Source organism: Physeter macrocephalus, chromosome 5 (assembly GCF_002837175.3).
Source record: "Physeter macrocephalus isolate SW-GA chromosome 5, ASM283717v5, whole genome shotgun sequence".
Lineage (NCBI taxonomy): Eukaryota > Metazoa > Chordata > Mammalia > Artiodactyla > Physeteridae > Physeter > Physeter macrocephalus.
This window is the reverse complement of record NC_041218.1, coordinates 23,724,104-23,745,742: the sequence shown is the minus strand read 5'-3', so window position 1 is coordinate 23,745,742 and position 21,639 is coordinate 23,724,104. Positions and strand designations below refer to the sequence as shown.

General features: G+C 39.2%; 1 protein-coding gene across 2 annotated transcripts in view; it reads right to left on the bottom strand.

The window, feature by feature from the left end:
- Nucleotides 1–24: 24 nt before the first annotated feature.
- TNPO3 (transportin 3) overlaps nucleotides 25–21,639 on the bottom strand; it is an 88,533-nt gene continuing 66,918 nt past the window's right edge. For both annotated transcript variants that reach the window (XM_028489779.2, XM_055084847.1), the window contains exons 16-22: nucleotides 21,185–21,325; nucleotides 17,944–18,060; nucleotides 16,982–17,076; nucleotides 15,571–15,727; nucleotides 13,893–14,060; nucleotides 8,448–8,560; nucleotides 25–1,201 (exon numbers count right to left, since the gene is read on the bottom strand). In XM_028489779.2, coding sequence (XP_028345580.1) covers nucleotides 1,141–1,201; nucleotides 8,448–8,560; nucleotides 13,893–14,060; nucleotides 15,571–15,727; nucleotides 16,982–17,076; nucleotides 17,944–18,060; nucleotides 21,185–21,325 — 852 coding nt within the window. In that variant the 3' untranslated portion in view covers nucleotides 25–1,140. The remainder of the gene's footprint in view (nucleotides 1,202–8,447; nucleotides 8,561–13,892; nucleotides 14,061–15,570; nucleotides 15,728–16,981; nucleotides 17,077–17,943; nucleotides 18,061–21,184; nucleotides 21,326–21,639) is intronic.

The following is a 21,639-nucleotide window of genomic DNA, read 5'->3' as shown; positions in this document are numbered from 1 at the left end:
ACTTACTTAACATCTTCGAACCTCAATTTCCTCATTTGTAAAATGGAAATAATAATAGTAACTAATCCAGAGGACTGTGTGAGGACTATCTTGTAGATAATACATAATGTGCTTTGTACATAATACAAAGCACCCAGAACAGTGTCTGACACACAGTAAGGGCTCCATAAACATTAGCTATGAACATCCACAGCTATGCACGAACAACCCTATGTATATCAACGTTAGCTATTACAGACACTGCAAAACCTGAGGATCCCAAATGATATCACTACTCATCAAAGAACCAAAGTTTAGAAATAATTTCGGGTATGGTGAGGCATTGCTCAACAGCATCTTCACCCGCAAATGCATTTAATCACAAAACCACCAGTGAGAGGGCTGCACATTCATCGAGAACTGCCTCCAGGGAGAATAAATTCTGCTTAAGACATCAAAGGGTGGGCTTACAGGAGAGATGCCTTTCTTCTCTCAGTCAAGAAACTGGTACCCAGACCCCACCACCCAGTCCTTTCCTTCCTCAGCTAAGCTTCTTGCTTTACTTCAGAATCAGAAGCAAACAGAGAGAACTGATGATCAGGGGCTAGACAAAGAGGCTAGCTCTTTACCTTTACCTCCTGCTTTGGTAAAAAACCTAGCATTTCAGCGTTAAAACTGTAAAAAATGATAAGAACAAGCATCTTTATTTATCAAATCTGAAAGATCAGTTTTAGGAAGGCAGTGCCATGTATCACGGTCTACTTTAGGTCAGCACTGTTTTCACCAAAGTTGCCAGGCTGAAAATTATTCATTTGTTACCACACATACTTACCATGCTAGAAGTATCTGTAAAGAGAAGAGGGGAGGAATTTTCTTTTTGAGATATTCTGCAACGATAACTTTCTTATGGGGGTAAAACTGGCATCCAAAAGAAGCTGACAATTATTTGGCTGCCTTGACCCAAGAAAATCAGGCCTGTGCATGTCTCAGCTGTGCAGCAGCGTTAAATTGTTAAGTCCTTCCCTGACTCTAGCTATAGTACTAGTCCCATAATGGGCATTAAAAACCTATGCCCATCCCCAAGTACTCCCGACAGCCAGGGGAAAAGCTGGGAACTATATACCACTCACCTGGGTGACAGGCACAGTGCAGGAGTATGAGCTATCGAAACAACCTGGTGAAGTCTCGCAAGGCCCAGCAAACTTGTTTACATTCCTCAGCACTAGAAAAGAAAAGGTAGGTTGGTCCCTGACTGATGAGAAAGATACATGTTGAAAAGCAACCACAACCTTGAGGTATACAGAGAACTGTCCCAGCTCTGCTCTCTCCATCATCTCTTGACCCCGCTTTCAATCTTTCTGTAACTCAAGAGTAAATATTAACTATTGTACATGAGAATAATTATAAGCTGTGTGGTTCTTAAAGAGTGGGCTTTGGAGAAAAATTGCTTAGGTCTGAATCTTGGTTTCACTGTGTCCTTGAGCAAGTTACCAATCTGTCTCAGTTTCCTCATCCATTATCTACCCCATGATGTTTTGAAGATTAAATCAATTCCTATATGTAAAGTGCTTAGGATAATAGAACAGTGAATAAAATAGTATTTGACAAATGTAGGCTGCTACAACAAGAAAACTTGGCTATTCCCTGGCGGTCCAGTGGTTAAGACTCTGCGCTTCAGACTTCCCTGGTGGCGCAGTGGTTAAGAATCTGCCTGCCAATGCAGGGAATATGGGTTCGAGCCCTGGTCCGGGAAGATTCCACATGCTGCGGAGCAACTAAGTCCGTGCACCACAACTACTGAGCCTGCGCTCTAAAGCCCGCGCGCCACAACAAGAGAAGCCACCACAATGAGAAGCCTGCGCGCTGCAACAAAGAGTAGCTTCTGCTCGCCACAACTAGAGAAAGCCCGCGCACAACAACAAAGACCCAGTGCAGCCATAAATAAATAAATAAAATTAAAAAAAAAAAAAAAAGACTGTGCTTCCACTGTAAGGGGCACGGGTTCGATCCCTGGCCGGGGAACTAAATCTCGTGGCCAAAAAAACAACAAAACCTGGTTAAAGCCCTTGACATAAATGAAAGCCAGAACCCTCAAAGTAAAAAAGCAAGCATATTCACCCAAGGTTGATCATTTTAACTCTATGAGCTGAGCTAACTTAGGTACCCTGGTTTCTTCATTCTTTCCCAAGAGCAGATTTTGTTTATAAAGCCCAGTCCAGAAAGTGAGTCTCAATCAGTGATTTTCTAGTTGAACAGGCTGCTCAAGGTTTCCTCCTGTGGGAGGAGGAGGGAGAGGAGAGAGGAAAGGGTTAAGGCATGAAGAAAGGGAGGAGGAGGAAGCAGGTCTTGGTCCTCAGGCAAGCAATGAGACACCTAGGTGGCATGAATAGCCCAATATTCATTTGACCCTGTTTTTTCAAAAGGCTCCCTTTATCTAAGATTGTCACCAAGAAACCAGCTGATGCCAGCTTCATTCTTTTGTGTCAGTCTTCATAATAGTTTTTGGTAACTGAACATGAGGCTAAGCTAAAAACAGTGGAAAAGAAAGCACATCCTAATATGCTCACCCTTCTGTGGCCCCCTCTTTGGCTCAGAAAAACCCAGGGAGCACAGCCTACAGCCTAGCATTCAATGTCAGAAGAAAGCTCTCTCTCCTTCTTGTAATGGTTAAAAGTCAAGGAGGGAATCTCTAACAGTGATTCAACATAAAAGAAGGTAATGAGAGCTATCTCCTTAAGAGCCTACATCTGGATTTCCCCAGCTATTATAAGATCTGAAACATCACTAAGAACCTTGATGTAGACTCTAGGACTTGATTCAACAGAGCCTTTCTTCTAGTCTCCCTCCATCCTAAAAATGTAAGGAAAGTAAAGAAGGTCTTCTAGTTTTATTGGAATTCTGCCATTTGCTCTGTGAATTTAACACGCCTCAATAAAAGCATTGCATTTCTCTATTTCCAAATCAATACTGACTATAAGGAGGCAGCCTTGGTGAGTGAGCCCGATCACTCCTGCTTCCCAATGTCATGAAGGAGGAAGATACGTAACCCCAGAGAAGTCACTGTGTGGTGTATTATTATAAGGGACTAAGATGACAGGAAAGAGATAAACTTAGGATAATGCTGGAGACTCAAAAGATTCTTTTGCTATCTTAATGCCTTACATGTTGTTCAATACTACCCTTCTTCAACCAGAGATCATGGTTAAATCTGGAAGAGAAAGGATAACTCCACTCTTAGCCTCTTTCGTAACATGAGAAAAAGTACTGAAACCAAAATTCAAGTACAGGAGAACTGTGGTGAGACATGGTGAAATGAGTGATGGGCCACAATCTCTCGAATCAACTCAGCTTCTGCTCCCAATCCTATCAGCAACTGCTCTGGTGTCAAGCGCTTTAGCCAAATGTTTAACTTAAGTGTCCCTGGTGATTAAGCCCAAAGAAATGGATTTTTAAACAAACAAACAAACAAACAAACCTCCTTAAAAACTAGAACTATTTTCTGTTTCTGCCTCAGTCCTCCTGGCACTTAATATTTCTGGGTTGTTTTTATATTCATTTACACTTATTTATTTATATTCATTCATTCATTCAAAACTGCCACTATTTTTGTAGGTTCTATTTTCTGGCTTCTAATCCCACCATCCCAATCTTTCCTATACTTTTTTTTTAAATTTTAAATAATCCAAGTATAGTTGATTTACAATGCTATGTTAGTAATTTATCCCTCCCTGATCCCTTTCCCCTTTGGTAATCATAAGTTTGTTCTCTATGTCTGTGAGTCTGTTTCTGTTTTGTAATTAAGTTCATTTGTGTCATTAGATTCCACACATAGGTGATAGCATATGGTATGTGTCTTTCTCTTTCTGACTCACTTAGTATGATAATTCCTAGGTCCATCCATGTTGCTGCAAATGGCATTATTTCGTTCCTTTCTATGGCTGCGTAGTACTCTGTTGTGTATATATCACATCTTTATCCATTCATCTTTACATGGACATTTAGGTGGCTTCCGTGTCTTGGCTATTGTAAATAGCGCTCCTATGAACTACTGCACTATTGCATGTATTGGGGTGCATGTATCTTTTCGAATTATGGTTTTCTCCAGATATATGCCCAGGAGCCTTCCACTATACTTTTGAGTAATTTTATGGTCACTATTCCTCAAGCCCCGTAATCCTAGTGGTGTGCTGAGAAATGCAGCCCTTTTCATCTGATGTGCATAATGGAGAGTAACCAAGCTCTAACTAATGACTTCAGCAAGAAGACACCCCCATACTGGCCCATTCTAGTGTCAATGGTCCCTATGCATGTCTTTTGACCTTGAGAACCTCATGCAAGTGATAGTCACAGAATAAATACCAAGACAGAAAAATGGGAAATGATGGCAAAATTTCTTCTAGACATAATTAGTGGTATTTGGAAAGCAAGAATGATATTTCAGAATGAAAAATTCCAGCTTTCTTCAAGTTAGCCAACTAAAAATGCCAGGGAATGAATTAATTACCAGTATCATTTGAGAAACAGGCTTGGACTTGCTGAAACGACACTGAACCAGTTTACCCTCCCTGCTGGGATGGCAAACAAAGTAGCATGTTGAGGCAGGAGTAACAGGACCTTAAAACCGAAAGGGAGACTGAGTCATGCATGGAACAGAAGGTTCAAGGGCAATACACATACCAGAGAAAGAGAATTACTAAGAGGAGCTGAGCAATCTCAAATCCTTTCTCTAGCACCTCAACATTACCTCTTACTTCTGTTCATTTCCCACCATTATGGCACAGCCTACTACAGGAGAAGCTGCAAAACTTGTTTAGCAGTAAGAGATCAAGTAGGCCAGGATGGTAAATACCTTATTTTCCCATATCACAGGACAAAGATCACAGATATTTTTGTTCAAAGCAATACATTATTTGGGTTCATTTTCCTAGCCTCAAGATTTTCCTTACACTATGGAATATCCATGACTTTTATTTCAGACTTACACTTTGTTTCTACCTGTCATATATTAGCCTGGATGAGGAAATATGAGCTTGGTGGAAACTTATTCCAGAATGTGTGGGTGGTTGCCTTAGAGCTGAAGGAGACATGCTCTAGCTAGTTTTGCAAGTATGTAATGACATTCTGGCAGGTTCTTTTCCAAGAAAAAAGTTAACATTCACTGATCACCTACTATGTACCAGATCGTCTTTAAATTTCCACTTGGTATTTCACAATAACCCTATGAGATAGGTATTATTAACCCTATTTTACAAATAAATAAGCTGCAAAGTAACAGTAAGTGGCAAGATTCAAACCAACAGCCTTGACTCTAAGCCCAGTCCTCCTTTGAGGGTTCTCCTCAGGCTCTCATTCGCTCTAATCTAGAGTCAATATGATCCTGCCCTTCTAATGAACAACACTAGATAAAATAGAGCAAAACAGAAGCAGGGAGAAGCAACTGTTATACTTCTTTCCCCTGAGACAGTCTGTAGGTAGAATACTACTTCTACTGGGAAGATTCATAATAAAAAAAGATAAAATAGTTTTTCCAGAAATTTACTATTCATAATAAAGTAGCTTGCATATATATATCACATGAAATAGAACAGCTTTTAAAAGTACAAGTTGGTTCATTTACAACAGCATCAAAAAGAATAAAATACTTAAGCTATAAAATGTTGCTGAAAGAAATTAAAGATACCAATAAATGGAAAAACATCTCATGTTCATGCACTGGAAAGCCTAATATTATTAAAGGTGTCAATACTATACAAAGTGATCAGATTCAATGTAATCCCAGTCAAAAATCCCAACGACATTTTTTTGTGGAAATAGAAAAACCTATCCTAAAATTTATATGAACACAGTTCTCCCAGTTGTGCTGGTATTCACTGTGGTCGTGCAGTTACCTTGGCAACGTGTACATTGCTTTTTTGGCTTTTATTGTATAGTCAGTACTATAAATTTTCTGTTTTGAGTTTTGTAACTTTGTAGCATTTTAGATAATGTCGTGTTTGCACTTTGTTGTGTAGAGTAAAAGGACTGTGTTGAATAAACCTAGGATTAGAGTGAAAAAAAAAAATTCATATGAAATCTCGAGGGACTCCAAATAGCCAAAATACTCTTGAAAAAGAAAAAAGCTGGAGTTCTCAATTTACCAATTTCAAAACTTATTACAAAGCCATAATAATCAAAACAGGGGACTGACATAAAGACAGATACATAGACCACTGGGATAGAATAGAGAGCCCAGAAATAAATCCCTTACATATATGGTCAAATGATTTTTCAATAAGGGTACCAAGACCATTCAACGAAAAAAGGACAGTGCAGGGAAAACTGCAAAAGGATGAAGTCAGACCCTTAACATACATCACATACAAAAATTATCTCAAAATGGATCAAAGACATAAATGTAAGACCAAAAACTATAAAACTTTCAAAAGAAAACATAGGGGAAAAACTTCATGATATTATACTTTGTAATGATTTCTTGAATGTAACAGTAAAAGCACAGGCAACAAAAATAAAATAGATATGGATAAATTAGAACCTTGTGCACCATTGGTGGGAATGCAAAATGGTACAGCTGCTATGGAAAACAGTATGGCAGTTCTGCAAAAAAAATTAAACATAGAACTGCCATGTAATCCAGCAATTCCACTTCTGGGTATATATCCAAAAGAACTGAAAGCGGGGTCTTGAAGTGACATTTGTACACTCATGTTCATAGCAGCATTATTCACAATAGCCAAGAGGCAGAATCAACCAAATGTCCATCAAAGGATGAATGGATAAATAAGATAGGATATATACATACAATGGAGTGTTATTCAGCCTTTGAAAGGAAGGAAATTCTGATACCTGCTACATGAGTGAACCTTAAGGACATTATGCTAAGTCTGTCACAAAAGGACAAAAACTGTATGATTTCACTTATATGAGGTATCTAGAATAGTCAAACTTAGAAAGTAGAATGATGGTTGCTAGCGGCTGGAGCGAGGGAGATATGGGGAGCTGTTTAATAAGTACACTTTCAGTTTTGCAAGATGAAAAAGTTCTGGCGATTAATCCCACAACAATGTGAATGTACTTAACACTACTGAGCAGTTCACTTAAAAATGGTTTTAAAAAAAAGGTTAAGACAGTAAATTTTCCATGTATTTTATCAAAATTAAAAATTAAAAAAAATTTTAAGTGCAAGTTGGGTTATACAAAATTGTTATTTTTTCCCCTTTATAATATATCTTATATATATTTTCTGTATCATCACATGCATTTTTTTCCTTCTTCTTTTTCACCATTACCAAGCTCATTGCAACAACTCATTCTTGTACCTATAAATCGTTCCACAATTGTATGAATACAAGCCATTGCCTAAAATTTAGTCAAAATTCTAAAGACTCCACATAGAAAAAGGAATATCAGAGGAAGGTAACACACAGTTACAAAATCCAATTTAAGTTGCTGTCATTAATACTATCAAGGACCATAAAAATCTCATAACTTCTGATTCAGTGATTGCATTTTAAGGAAAATAATCAAAAGAAGGAAAAGGCTAGACATTCAATATTATCCATAATACTGAAAAAATGAAAATTAATAGAGGCACTGTAAGGAAATCAATCAACATCTTATAGCTATAAAACTGTAATTAGGAAGACTATGTAGGTATATTTAAAATGTTTATTATGTTTACAGTAAAAAAAAACAAAACAAAACACCCACACATGTACAACTTAACATTTTAACTAAGCTGTAAGCAAGTGGCTCATGGGCCTAATGCATCCCAGAGAGATGTTTTGGTTGGCCTGAATTAAATTAGAATTTGAATATCTTTAGGCACAGCAAAAATTTCCTAATTCACTGCAGTCCACATCACTCTATAATATTTTACAAACAATGCTTCACCTATTCAGACACCTGCATTCTTGACCCCTGAATACGGATAAGAACTGGGAAGGACTTTAAAAAGATACAGACAGATTTCCTGCAGGGTAGTGGGCTGTTCAATGCACTGTTCTTTTGGAAGAACATCAGGATATGTATAATACATATGTACAATAAAACTGAGGCAGGGCTTCCCTGGTGGCCCAGTGGTTGAGAATCCACCTGCTGATGCAGGGGACACGGGTTCGTGCCCCGGTCCGGGAAGATCCCACATGCCGCGGAGCGGCTGGGCCCGTGAGCCATGGCCGCTAAGCCTGCGCTTCTGGAGCCTGTGCTCCGCAACAGGAGACGCCACAACAGTGAGAGGCCCGCGTATCACCAAAAAAAGAAAAAAAACTGAGGCACACATGTACAGCATGGTGATACTTTCCCCCAGATTGGTTTCCAATGCCAATTTGTGCAATTCAAGGCTAAAGAGACACAAAACTTTGAATTTACAAAGACACACAAAAAAATACTCCTGGGTATATCTATAACTAAGGTGGTATAAGAAACAAAGATATTTTTTCTGCATACCCCTGCTGCTGATCATCACTCACCTAGTGACTTGTTTGTGGAAATCTGTAAGTTGTTTGTGTGTCACTGTGACAGCTCCCACGGTTGTCTCCTTTGGCAAACCTTTCAAGGAATTCTCTAACCATCGACAAAAAGTCTGTACAAAGAAGAGGAAGAAGCGTTTTAAAAGAAGGCAGGGCTTACTCAACTGAGATCCTACAGGTGATAACCAAAACCCACAGGTTTTCCTTAGTAGCATTAGCTCCCCAAACTTGGAAGCAAGTAAAGGACTTAACAGAATTACTGTTTCTGGCCTTCCAACCCACTGGGGGTTGGAACAGCCTACAAAGGCATGCCTAGACTCCCTTCAAGGGGGCAGCAGGCATCATTTCAGACAGAGCCTTTCAACCTTGGAAGTGAAGTCGCTTCTGGATAAAGCCGTTGTTCTGTTTCTGTCATTAAACTTATGTAATATTTTAAAAATTAAACAGCTGCCAGAAAACTCTTGAGCTTAGAGATCAAAGGCAATCCAAAGCAAAAGTTCAGGTACCAAAAAGAGCAGGGACAAAAAGTATATAGTAAGTAAACATTTTAAAAAGTGTATACATGTAATATGAATCCAGAATCTTAAGGATTTTAAGGTCACCTCTCTCAGTAGGAGTCATATCCAGTCAGTTCCTTTGTGATGCCTGCCTGTTCTGTGGGTTAGAAAATTCTTTTTGTTTTTGCTCACTCTTATTGCTCTTTTTTTATTTTTCTTTTTTTTTTGGCCACACGGCATGCAGGATCTTAGTTCCCTGACCAGGGATGGAACCCATGCCCCTTGCAATGGAAGTGTGGATGGAGTCTTAACCACTGGACCACCAGGGAAGTCCCTCTTGTTGCTCTTTAAAACAATTTACTTACATCTGAGTATAGTCTCTTTATATCTTTCATGTGTACAAAAACTGTTTGCTCTCACTCCCTTTCCTCTTCAAACTTAAAAATCAAAATTCTAGAGACTTCCTCTGTGTTCTTACTTTAATTTGAATTGTTATTCTTTGAAAAAGCTCTAATTTTTCTTCATGCCTTTCTTAAGTAGGATGTATGCCTTGGTCACAGTTTTCAGTTGTAAAATAACTTTTTTATACCTAAATTTTTTACATTACGTGTTTTCCCATTGTTAATTTATGAACACAATAGACTAGAGCAAAAGTAAATATTCCACGATAAACGCTTAAAAAGTACTGCATAATTCTCCAAGTGTTGCCCCTTCTGAGTAGAAGACAACATTCTACTCAGACAAAAACAAGCAGAAGGCAAACAACATGAATGAAACCTTAACTGACAAAGCTTTGGCATCCAAAACAACCCAGGAGTTAACTATAAGTATCCCCCAAAACAAAAACGGTAAGAAACTAAACTATATACTGTCAACTAATATTTGACAAAGGAGATGAGAATACCCAATGTAGAAATGACAGCCTTTTCAATAAACAGTGCTGGGATAATTGCATACTCGCATGTAGAAGAAAGAAACTGGACTCATGCCTTTCACCACTCACAAAAAGTAACTCAAAATGGATTAAAGACTAAACGTAAGACCTGAAACCATGAAACTCCCAGAAGAATACAAAGGCCTAAAGCATTTTGACATGGGTCTTGATAATGATTTTTTTGGCCATGACACCTAAAGCACAACCAGCAAAATAAACAAGCTACATCAATCTAAAAGCTTCTGCACAGCAAAAGAAACCATCAACAAAGTAAAAAGACAACCTAAGGAATGGGAAAAAATATTTGCAAACCATATACCTGTTAAGAGGTTAGTATCTAAAATACATAAAGAACCCATACCAGTCTAGCAAAAAGCCAAATAACTCAATTAAAAAATGGGCAAAGGCACCTCAATAAACGTTTCTCCAAAGAAGAAATATGAAAGGCCAACAGGTACCTGAAAAAAACGCAAATTAAAGCTATAAAGAGATATCATCTTAACACCTGTTAGAATGGTCATGATCAAAAAGATAAGAGATAACAAGTGCTGGCATGGGTATGGAGAAAAGGGAACCCTTGTACACTGTTGGTGGGATTGTAAATTGATACAGTCACTATGGAAAACAGTTTGGAGGATCCTCAAAAAATTAAATATATATACCATATGATCCAGCAATTCTACTGGGATATATCCAAGGGAAACAAAAACACTAACTCGAAAAGATATCTACACTCCATGTTCACAGGAGCATTATTTACAGTAGCCAAGACATGGAAACAACCTAAGTGTCCATGGATGGATGAATGCATAAAGAAGTTGCAGTATGTGGTACACACAATGGATATTATTATTCAACCATAAAAAACGAGGAAATCCTGGGCTTCCCTGGTGGCTCAGTGGTTAAGAATCCGCCTGCCAATGCAGGGGACACGAGTTCGATGAATGCATAAAGAAGTTGCAGTATGTGGTACACACAATGGATATTATTATTCAACCATAAAAAACGAGGAAATCCTGGGCTTCCCTGGTGGCTCAGTGGTTAAGAATCCGCCTGCCAATGCAGGGGACACGAATTCGAGCCCTGATCCGGGAAGATCCCACATGCCACAGAGCAACTAAGCCTATGCACCACAACTACTGAGCCTGTGCTTTAGAGCCTGCGAGCCACAACTACTGAGCCCACGTGCCACAACGACTGAAACCTGTGAGCCTGAGAGACTGTGCTCCGCAACGAGAGAAGCCACTGCAATGAGAAGCCCGCACACCACAACAGAGTAGTCCCCGCTCACCGCAGCTAGAGAAAGCCCGCATGCAGCAACGAAGAGGCAACGCAGCCAAAATAAATAAAAAATTAATTTTTTTAAAAAAATGAGGAAATCCTACCATTTCTGACAAAATGGATGACCTTAAAGGCATTATGGTAAGCAAAATAAGTTAGACAGAGAAAGACAAATACTGTATGATCTCACTTATACGTGGAATCTAGAAAAACAAAACAAAACTCATAGAAAAAGAAATCAGACTTGTGTTTACCAGAGGCAAAAAGTGGGGGGAGAGAAACTGGAGGCAGCGGTCAAAAGGTCAAACTTCCAGTTATAAGATAAATAAGAACTAGTTAAGTAAGTAAATCCTATGAGTTTTCAACAACAGGAGAAAATTTTTTTCCTTCTTTTCTTTTTATTGTGTCCATAGGAGAAGATGAATGTTAGCTGAACCTACTGTGGTAATCATTTCACAATATATGTAAATCAAACCATTATGCTGTATGCCTTAAACTTACACACTGATGTAGATCAATTATTTCTCAAAATATTCAAGTTAAGAGACAAAGCCGGTACGTCATCTTCTACTGAAGAATCTGTGTTGAACTTTGAAAATGTATGATTGAGAATGTGCTCAAGAATGTTAATTTTCTTCAGACTTATATCCTTAGTTACGATTTCAATCAGTTTACAGCGTATAGACAACCTAAATTTATGTAAGAGTTCCTTTACAAAAACTCAGTTTTAAGTTGGTATCTATAGAAAACCACTTTTAAAAAATTTTTTATTTTACATTGGAGTATAGTTGATTAACAATGTTGTGTTAGTTTCAGGTGTACAGGAAAGTGATTCAGTTATACATATACATGTATCTATTCTTTTTCAAATTCTTTTCCAATTTAGGTTATTACAGAATATTGAGTAGAGTTCCCTGTGCTATACAGTAGGTCCTTGTTTGTTATCTATTTTAACAATAACTTTAAAATTATTTAGCAATTCAGTGCATACACAGTAAACTTAAGAGCACAGGGCTACTTGGTTTCTGTTCCTGCCCCAAATTGCTGCTCTCATTTTCTTCTTTAGCCCTTACCTGTATGCTTACAAATCCAAAATTTTTTGTAAGGTTAAACGTACATAATAGGTTTTTTGTTACCTGGAAACCAAGTATATTTATTTAAAAGTAAGAGTATGGAAATTTTATTTCTCTTATCAATAACGTTTGGAATAAACTTGTTGGTCCCCAAGGGTTCACAGAATACTTTTTAGAAAAACAAAAAATACTACTATATTAGATTGAAATGGAACAGGTGTCATGAACAGCCAGCAAGGGAACTACAGGTACTATTCATTCCTGAAGCACCTGAGCTAATGGAAGAACTGCAGAGCTATTTGATGAAACCAAAGTCACACAGAAGCCTCACAGAGTTTGATGAGTAAGAATTAAGGTTCATGGAGGGGACTTCCCTGGTGGTGCTGTGGTTAAGACTCCGCGCTCCCAATGCAGGGGGCCCGGGTTCTATCCCTGGTCAGGGAACTAGATCCCACATGCATACCGCAACCAAGAGTTTGCATGCTGCAACTAAGGAGCCCGTCTGCCACAACTAACACCCAGAGCAACCAAATAAATAATTAAAAAAAAAAAAGTTAAGGTTCATGGGGCTGTTTCTGAAGTAGAAACCTAGAGAAAATGTTGGAAATCCATTACACATCTACCATCTACCCTACATGTGACTGTTTTTCATTTGAGCGAGCTAACGATCAAATAATGCATATGCCTAAGACAATTTACACTAATCATTGAATTTTGGAGATGAACACACAAATCCAAGACTAGGCAGAACTTTTGGCTCAGTAACATTAGGGTCTAAGAGTGAAAGTGTACTCTTTTTTTGTGTGAAACTGCTGAAATTGAGGCTAAGAACTGCAATCAGTGATATAAAATAGGAGATAACATTAAGATGTACATGGACTTAAAAGTTATAAGATACTTATGTATCTGGATTTCTGTGGTTCAATCAAGTCGGCTCACGTTAGGTCCAACTGTGTACTTTTCTGAACTGCTTCTATATTAATATTACAAATTATCAACCTCATTTAAAAAAATAATTTACAGGCTATACACTATATGCTACCATTATGCGCAAAACTTTCATGTAGTACACACAACCTGATTTATAATCATGTGGCCCAGTACTAAAATTAGTTGGACATTACTGGATAGCCTAAAAAAAAACTTGCATGCTCAGGTGATAAAGAACCTGGTTCAAGAACTGAAACAGGATATAAATAAAACCAAAGGGGAAACAAATCCAGCTACAGACTGTAGGCTAGTTTTATATGCATATGCCTCCAAATGCTCTGGCTAGATTTATTACCAAGGAGCCATATAGTGCTATTTAAGGAACCTGAAATGAATTAACACTTCTTGAATAACCTGTAATATGGGCATCTCTCACAAGTGAACAAATTTCCCACTGGCCAGCCACATAGCTGAATTCAATACTTGGGATTCACTTTTGGTAATAAATAAACCCTATGACAGTGACACAAACATATTTTCAAGAACCCTTCTACAGGCCCCTTCTTTTAACAACTAAATTTAGCAATATACCTAAATCAGGTTCCACGAACATACAACAGGACTGGTTTCAAAGTTAGAGTCAGCCTCTCAAGGAACTGTTTAGGACTTGTTAGGGTTAGGGACTAACCCTAACCCTAACGCTTTAAAAAGATTATGAAACCAATCTTACCGGTCTGTCAACCTGCATGATCTCCCAGAGCACTTCAGCCACATCTGGTAGGGTGTATGGGGGGAGACAGAAGCAGCACGTGTGAAGCAGCTGGCTTACAAGTTGCTGTCCAAGCTGGTTCATCACCTGTCCAATCAGTTCTTTCCGTAATTCAAAGTCTTCTTCATGCTGTAAGAAAACAGGAACAGGAAAATTCTAATTTCAGCTTTCCAAAGAGCAAGTACTGTTTCCCCTTTAGTCTAGTAATCTCTCTTTCCCGGGGAAGAAAGTATATATAACAGCTGGATTCACAAGGTCCACTAAATGTTCTGTCACCAGGAAGAAAATGTTAAGAGTTTAGTTTCACGGAAATGGGCATGGGCTTCAGCTGGGATTAACCTTAAGCCTTAGGTTTTTTTAAGTTTTTTTTTAAAATAAATTTATTTATTTTATTTTTGCATTGGGTCTTCATTGCTGCATGCGGGCTTTCTCTAGTTGCACAGCGAGCGGGGGCTTCTCTTTGTTGTGGTGTGTGGGCTTCTCATTGCAGTGGCTTCTCTTGTGGAGCACGGGCTCTAGGCGCACAGGCCTCAGTAGTTGTGGCACTCGGGCTCTAGAGCGAAGGCTCAGTAGTTGTGGCGCACGGGCTTACTTGCTCCGTGGCATGTGGGATCTTCCTGGACCAGGGCTCGAACCCGTGTCCCCTGCATTGGCAGGCGGATTCTTAACCACTGCGCCACCAGGAAAGCCCAACCCTTAGGTTTTTCATGAATAGAACACAGAAGAGAAACAATGGTTAGAGATTAAGGGTAGCAATTTTCTTAACCTCTTTTTCCTGTTAAAAAATAATTTAAAGTATCTGTATTTCCTTTTTTAAAAAGCAACTGAAAAAAAGAAGACTTCTATCAGATACCTAATCTCTATAAAAAAAAACTTTCTTCCTTCTTAGTCTTTGAATATACATATTTCTAATATGTTGAAAAAAAATAACTTTTAAATGGCCTTTCACTTCTAGTTATTTTCTTCTTTTCCTTCTCTCATTTTACTGTCAAAATTCTTCAGTAATTAGCCTAGTCACATACTTAATTCTTCACTGCTCTCCCTTACCTTCAATTCTACTCCACATCTAGTCAAACCTACCTTTGAAAATTTTGTGAACCACTTTACTACTCCAGCCAAAAAGGTCTCTTAAGTGTCTACTAGTATACTTAGTACTATTCTGACTTTCTCTGATTATGATTTATACCCCAGTTAGATTTTCCTCCCTTCTCCAATCCATCCAAATGGCTCCACTGAGGTCCTTCCTCTTCCAGAAAGTTATCCCAACCTACTTCTTTCCAAAGAGTTTTCCCTCCTCTGATCTCACAGGAATCATGACTTTTATCACTTATCTGACCATCAAATACTGCCTTGTTGCTGTTGTTTAATTCTTTATAACCGTATCTGTTTCTCTCTTCAATTAGACACCAAATGGCTTGGGAGCAGAGATAATTTCAGACTAGTTGATACAGCTTACAACACTTAGTACAGGTTGTCTTAAATCTACTAGTTGATATTTTGGTTACTGAATGATCCACTATGGAATATGCCTACCAACACAGATCAAATAAGGAGATGCTGGTTTTCCCCTAAGCAATGAGAAAGAGATATGAGAAAACAATGAGCTACAAAGTAGAAAGACTACATTGTTTATACTTACATCATTGGCTACCCCTGTGTGGATGAGGTCTCGTAGGAACCTCATGACACTACAGTTGGCATCCCGGTGGTCCAGGGTAGTAGAGGCAATGGCCCATTGTAAGATAGGGATGACAACCTGGCTCCTCAGCAAGGTAACAGGGCTACGCTGAATAAACCTGGTGTGGAAAGAGAAGCTAGGTATAAATGACAGGATTAGTCTATAAAAGCAGCCAGTGTAAACGGCAAAGCTATGGAGACAGGAAAAAGATCAGTGATTGTTAGGGAATGAGGGAGTGGAGGGTAGGGGGATGAACAGGTGAAGCACACAGGATTTTTAGGGTAGTAAAACTATTCTGTATGATACTATAATGGTGGATATATGTCATTATGTCATTACACATTTGTCCAAACCCATAGAAAGAACACCATCAAGACAGAACCCTAATGTAAACTATGGACTTTAACAATGACGTATCAATGGAGGTTCATCAATTCTAACAAATGGACCACTCTGGTGGGGCATGTTCATAGTAAGGGAGGCTGTGGGGAAGGAGGGGGGAAGCTAGGGGTATATGGGAACTCTATACTTCCCACTCAGTTTTCTCAGATCCTCTAATGTTTACAGAGAATCTCTAAGAAAAAGATAAAACATTGTTCCAAATTTATTTTACCAGGCAACCATTTGTGCAAAGAGCATCTCTAGAGATTGATTTTTCAAGGAACACACTGGGAAAACAGGTTGACAACCCACCCAACAATTCTCTCATACCAACACACACACACACACACACACACAAAAGAAAAAAAAAAAAAAGGGGGGGAGGTTTTCTAACTTGTCCAAAAATTAACAAAAAAAAACAGTGTTCATTACTAACTGATCTGGCTCAAATTCCTGAGCTAAGGACTAAGAATGAATACAAATGTCAGTGTTACTAGTAAAAGGAATTTAAGCAACAAGTGGGGTGGCTGGCTAGGGGTAGAGGTGGGAAGTACATACCAGATAACTTCTAAGGCACCTTAAAAGCCTAAGGATTTTTTATTCTGAGATATGATTATATCTAAAGGATGCTAAGCTTCTCAAGGAAAAAGTTTAAGTAAAGCATGACATCACAGTACCATAAAATGTTAAAACTACATGGGATTCTACAGACTGTCTAGTCAAAAATTCTTGCAAAGCTCATTTTTATTGCCTTGGGCATGTTCCCTCCTTCATGTAAGGAAATCAGTTATTTTCCCCTGTTCTCATCCAACTCTTCTTCGTTTATGGGAATATTCTGGTTCATGATTTAACTTTGGGTTATGAACCATTAATCTACCTACTCCTCTTACCTCATTTTATAGAGAAGGAAACAGTTAACTGCTAGGTGACAAGATCAAGCAGTGATGAGGATGAGCAATAAAAAAAAGGGTTGCTCTTCAGAAGGACTGACCTGGTGGCTAGCCTGAATAGGTCGTCCACAGTGTCAGGGTGATTCTGGAGTCCATTCTGCTGTTCTAAGAGCTGAAAGGTGGGCATGCACAGTGCCTAGAAAAGAAGTGATTTTAAAACAAATGCTTGTAAATTAATGCCATGGGATTCAGACTTGCTAAGTATCATAACATATACAAAGAGAACAAAGAGGGGAAGAACAGATAAGTAAGAAAAGAAAAAGACTTTGATGAGAGATCAAGAAAGGGAAGATATAAATCTTGCTCAGTTGACAAAAACAGTCTTCACATATGAAGTCCACATTTCAGAAAGGGTTGAGGGTACAGATTTCTGTTGATGAAACTGGGTAGATGTCACCTCAAATTTTTAGAAGTTTCTGAAAGTGAAGACTGTGCTTATGTACCAGATATGGTCTGGTCCACTAAGGGAGTAGTTGATGTTTTAATAATAATAACTATGAAATGTCAATTTTAAAGGGAAAGACATCTTGGGAAAAGGAGCATTATGATTTAACTCCCTAATATATTTCCCCGCCCTGTGAATAGGAGAGGTTAAAAGCAGTATATCAGGAGACTTTTCCAATGCCTGCTATTTACCCTAAGACCATCCCTCCTAAGTAAACTAGTTCATTGGCTGTTCCAGGCAAGAAATTAAAAACAGAATCATGCTTGAGCTTAGAGATACTTTATTTTAAATCCACTTGTCTACCTTCCCACCCTCCAAAAAAATCCTATCTCTGGATAGCATAAATCAGACAGTGATAACTGTAATGACCAGTACATTTGTGTGGTCAATCCCTCTCTCATTCTCCCAAGCAGGCCTGTCCAGAGAACGACTAGGAAGTTCTACCTCCCTATTATTAGGACATCATCATGCCTGGGAAGGAAATATGAAGAAGCAGCAGAATTAAAGACATGGTGAAGAACACACTGCTAGGCCTTTAGACCCTCCAAGAAAACATACCTGGAGCATGTCTAGTAGTCCCTGCCGACAGCCCTCTTCCATGCCATACTCATCCACAAGGATACTACCAAGGTATAGGAAACAGGAATGCTGATGTACATGGTAAACATTCACCATCTGCCAAGGGAAAACCCAATTAGTTCAATTCTTTACCCCTCAAAAAGTATCAGCTTAGGACTTCCCTGGTGGCACAGCGGTTAAGAATCCGCTTGCCAGTGCAGGGGACACGGGTTTGAGCCCTGGTCTGGGAAGATCCCACATGCCGCGGAGCAACTAAGCCCATACGCCACAACTACTGAGCCTGTGCTCTAGAGTCCGCAAGCCACAACTACTGAAGCCCGCGTGCCTAGAGCCTGCGCTCCACAACAAGAGAAGTCACCGCAATGAGAAGCTCGCGCACTGCAACGAAGACCCAACATAGTCAAAAATAAAAATTAATTAATTAATTAATTGTGTGTGTGTGTGTGTGTGTGTGTGTGTGTGTGTGTGTGTGTGCTAAGTGGACCTCCCACTGCTGTGGCCTCTCCCATTGCGGAGCACAGGCTCCGGACGCGCAGGTTCAGCGGCCATGGATCACGGGCCCAGCCACTCCGCAGCATGTGGGATCTTCCCAGACCGGGGCACGAACCCGTGTCCCCTGCATCAGCAGGCGGACTCTCAACCACTGGGCCACCAGGGAAGCCCTAATTAATTAATTTTTTTAAAAAAGTATCAGCTTAGGTAGCTGTCTGGAGGAAGAAATTCTGAGATAGACTGGTCTCTTTAAGACAACATAGTAAAGCTTGTTGGCAACATTTTCTAAAACATAGGGCTCAATTCCTCAATTATTTTCAAGTACTCTATTTAGAGTTCTTTCAAGCCTTTGACCTTTTTTTATCTTTCCAAAACAATGTTGTAGGAGAGTTGTATAATATTTACTTCAAGCTGGAACCATTAAAGAGTTATTATCCAAGGCTTGTGTAATATTTACAAAACCCTAACAATATACCTTAATTTTGCAACATACAAGTTGCTCTTATTTGCATCAAAGATAATTCTTTTTTTAAAAAACAACCACAGCAGGAACAAAATACCCAATGCCCCTCATATTAGAGGAGACTCTGAAAGCATCGTTTAAATTGGCTTCTAAATCCCTCTATTTAATTGTCTGAGTAAAAACAGCATTTCCAATCAAGATATCTGAATCTCTACAGAATAAATATTTTAATACAATATAAATATTTAAATTAAATTATTTGATTAGGATTTTTACCCTACTATCCTCCAAAAATTAAGAGGCCACCGTACATTCATCTATTTAAAATGCCAGGGGCTTCCCTGGTGGCGCAGTGGTTGAGAGTCCGCCTGCCGGTGCAGGGAACGCGGGTTCGTGCCCCGGTCCGGGAAAATCCCACATGCCACGGAGCGGTTGGGCCCGTGAGCCATGGCCGCTGAGCCTGCGCGTCCGGAGCCTGTGCTCCGCAACAGGAGAGGCCACAGCGGTGAGAGGCCCGCGTACCGCAAAAAATAAAAAAATAAATAAATAAAATGCCATCACATGGGAATTCCCTGGCAGTCCAGTGGTTAGACCTTTCGCTGCCATGGGTCCAGGGTTCGATCCCCGGTCGGGAAACTAAGATCCCACAAGCTGCATGGTACAGCAAAAGGGAAAAAAAAAGCCCATGCAACAAGTATGTATCCATCTTATTATATAAATTCAATTCTTTGAGCTTGGTGGGAGCGGAAGGGTAGAGTGACTGGCGTTTATCAGCATATACCATGAAAAGAACACGAGATGGGAGCTATGAATCTGTTCAGTGTTATATACTCAAAACTATATGCTGTACTTAACGAACGATATAAGTTACGGGTTGGCAAACTTTTTCTTAAAGGGACAGATGGTAAAAGTTTTAGGCTCTGCCGGCCTTACAATCTTTTGACTACTTAACTTTGCCACTGTAGCACAAAAATGGCCAATAAGCAATAATTAGATGAATAAGCATGACTACCTCTCAGTAAAACTTTATTTACAAAAACACATGGCAGGCCCACTGGCTGTAGTTTACTGACCTCGAATTTACGGGATTTTTGTCACATAAGATGCTACCCTATGCTACTGGAATAAAAGAATAACATAAAAGTCATGAAGGTATCCTCCAATAGCAAAGGGGAGTTAAATCACATTGTATTGGACCCAGAAAGTATTGCACTGAAGGGGACACTTGACCAGAGGTGGACACAGCCTAAATGCAAACATATACTGTTGTACTCAGGGTACAGTAAATGCAGAAAATCACTAAAAATTAAAATTCTGTTAAAATATTTACCTGTACAAACTTTAATCAAATCTACAATTTAAGGAGGCATGGTCATGTAAGTGCCAACTGACACTGCAACAGCATGACCCTGGCTCAGGGTAAGAGCTTCCTTAAGAGTGAGGCAGAACTTGAGGGGGCATTCACTGTCAGAGTCAGCCTGATAGATGCCCTGCCCAGGTGGAGAAGGGTCACTTCAGGTTGGCTGGCTGGGGTCTAGCCTGAAGCCCTGTGGTAGTTCTCACAGCATGAGTGCAAAATTTGAGAAGGTACTTGCTCAGAGTCCTGCAAATGCAGGACTGGCACTTTGCCTCACCTCCATCAATTTTGTGCCCATGACACCTCACTTGCCTAAATCTAGTTCCGGCCCTGCTGCAAGGTTAACACCAACATAAATTACTTAGTGAATTAAGTCACTAGTCATAGGTGTCTCATACAGAATATTCTAGACATGAATATGATCTCAGAGAGCCATGCACAGTGAGGCACACCATCATAATTACATACCAATCTTGGTGACTGAAAGAGTCAAATTTATTTCTCAACAAATAAGAGACTTATGTAAATAACTAACTATGGTGAAGAAAGAAGAAAATCTCTTTGGGTCAGAAATAGCAAAGTTTGACTTGCCACATTTTTAAAAAGGAAATTAATATAAAATGCTTAACATGGGTATATAAGAGCTGAGCATTAAAGTCATTCCCATTTCTGAATTCCACACTGAAATGGGCTGCTATTTAGACTATCACTATACAGAACAGATTACAGGCTATTTGCCTTATAAATAACACACCTACCACAGGTACTACTTACCTCTTTCAAATATATTTTAGTTTGTATTTAAGAAATACAAAAATGTTTCATTTCATCAGCAGAGTTTTTGTTCTAAAAGGCTCCTATTTCAAAATTCTGTATACTCTACATTTTCCCTCTTGTAGAGAACTCACCTGTGTGACTAGTGGCTGCAGCAGGGCTGCAGATCCTTTGCCTACACAGCGAACAGCAAAACGGAGGCACCTGCAACAACGTTCTACAATCCGATTATCAGCCCGGTGCTTATTTAGAGTCTCAGATAAAACTGGCCATATCTGAGTCAAAAGTGAAAAGAGCACAGAAAGAAAATGAACAACTAAGTGATGAAAAAAATGCTCCCAAATTGGTAACAACTTATTTGGCTTTTAAATAATTTGGAAAAATCTTTCTTTATAGGAACACACATGGCCTGATTCTGGTCAGTGGGTGTGTGTATATGTGCTGAGGTTCAATACACTACCCATCACTGAAACAACCACTTCTTAACAGAAGCACAATGACTCTTTACAACACAAGAGGAGCATGTCTAACTTTACGAAAAGACAAAGATACATATTTTCCTAAATTCTGGACTTCCTGATTTAGGATG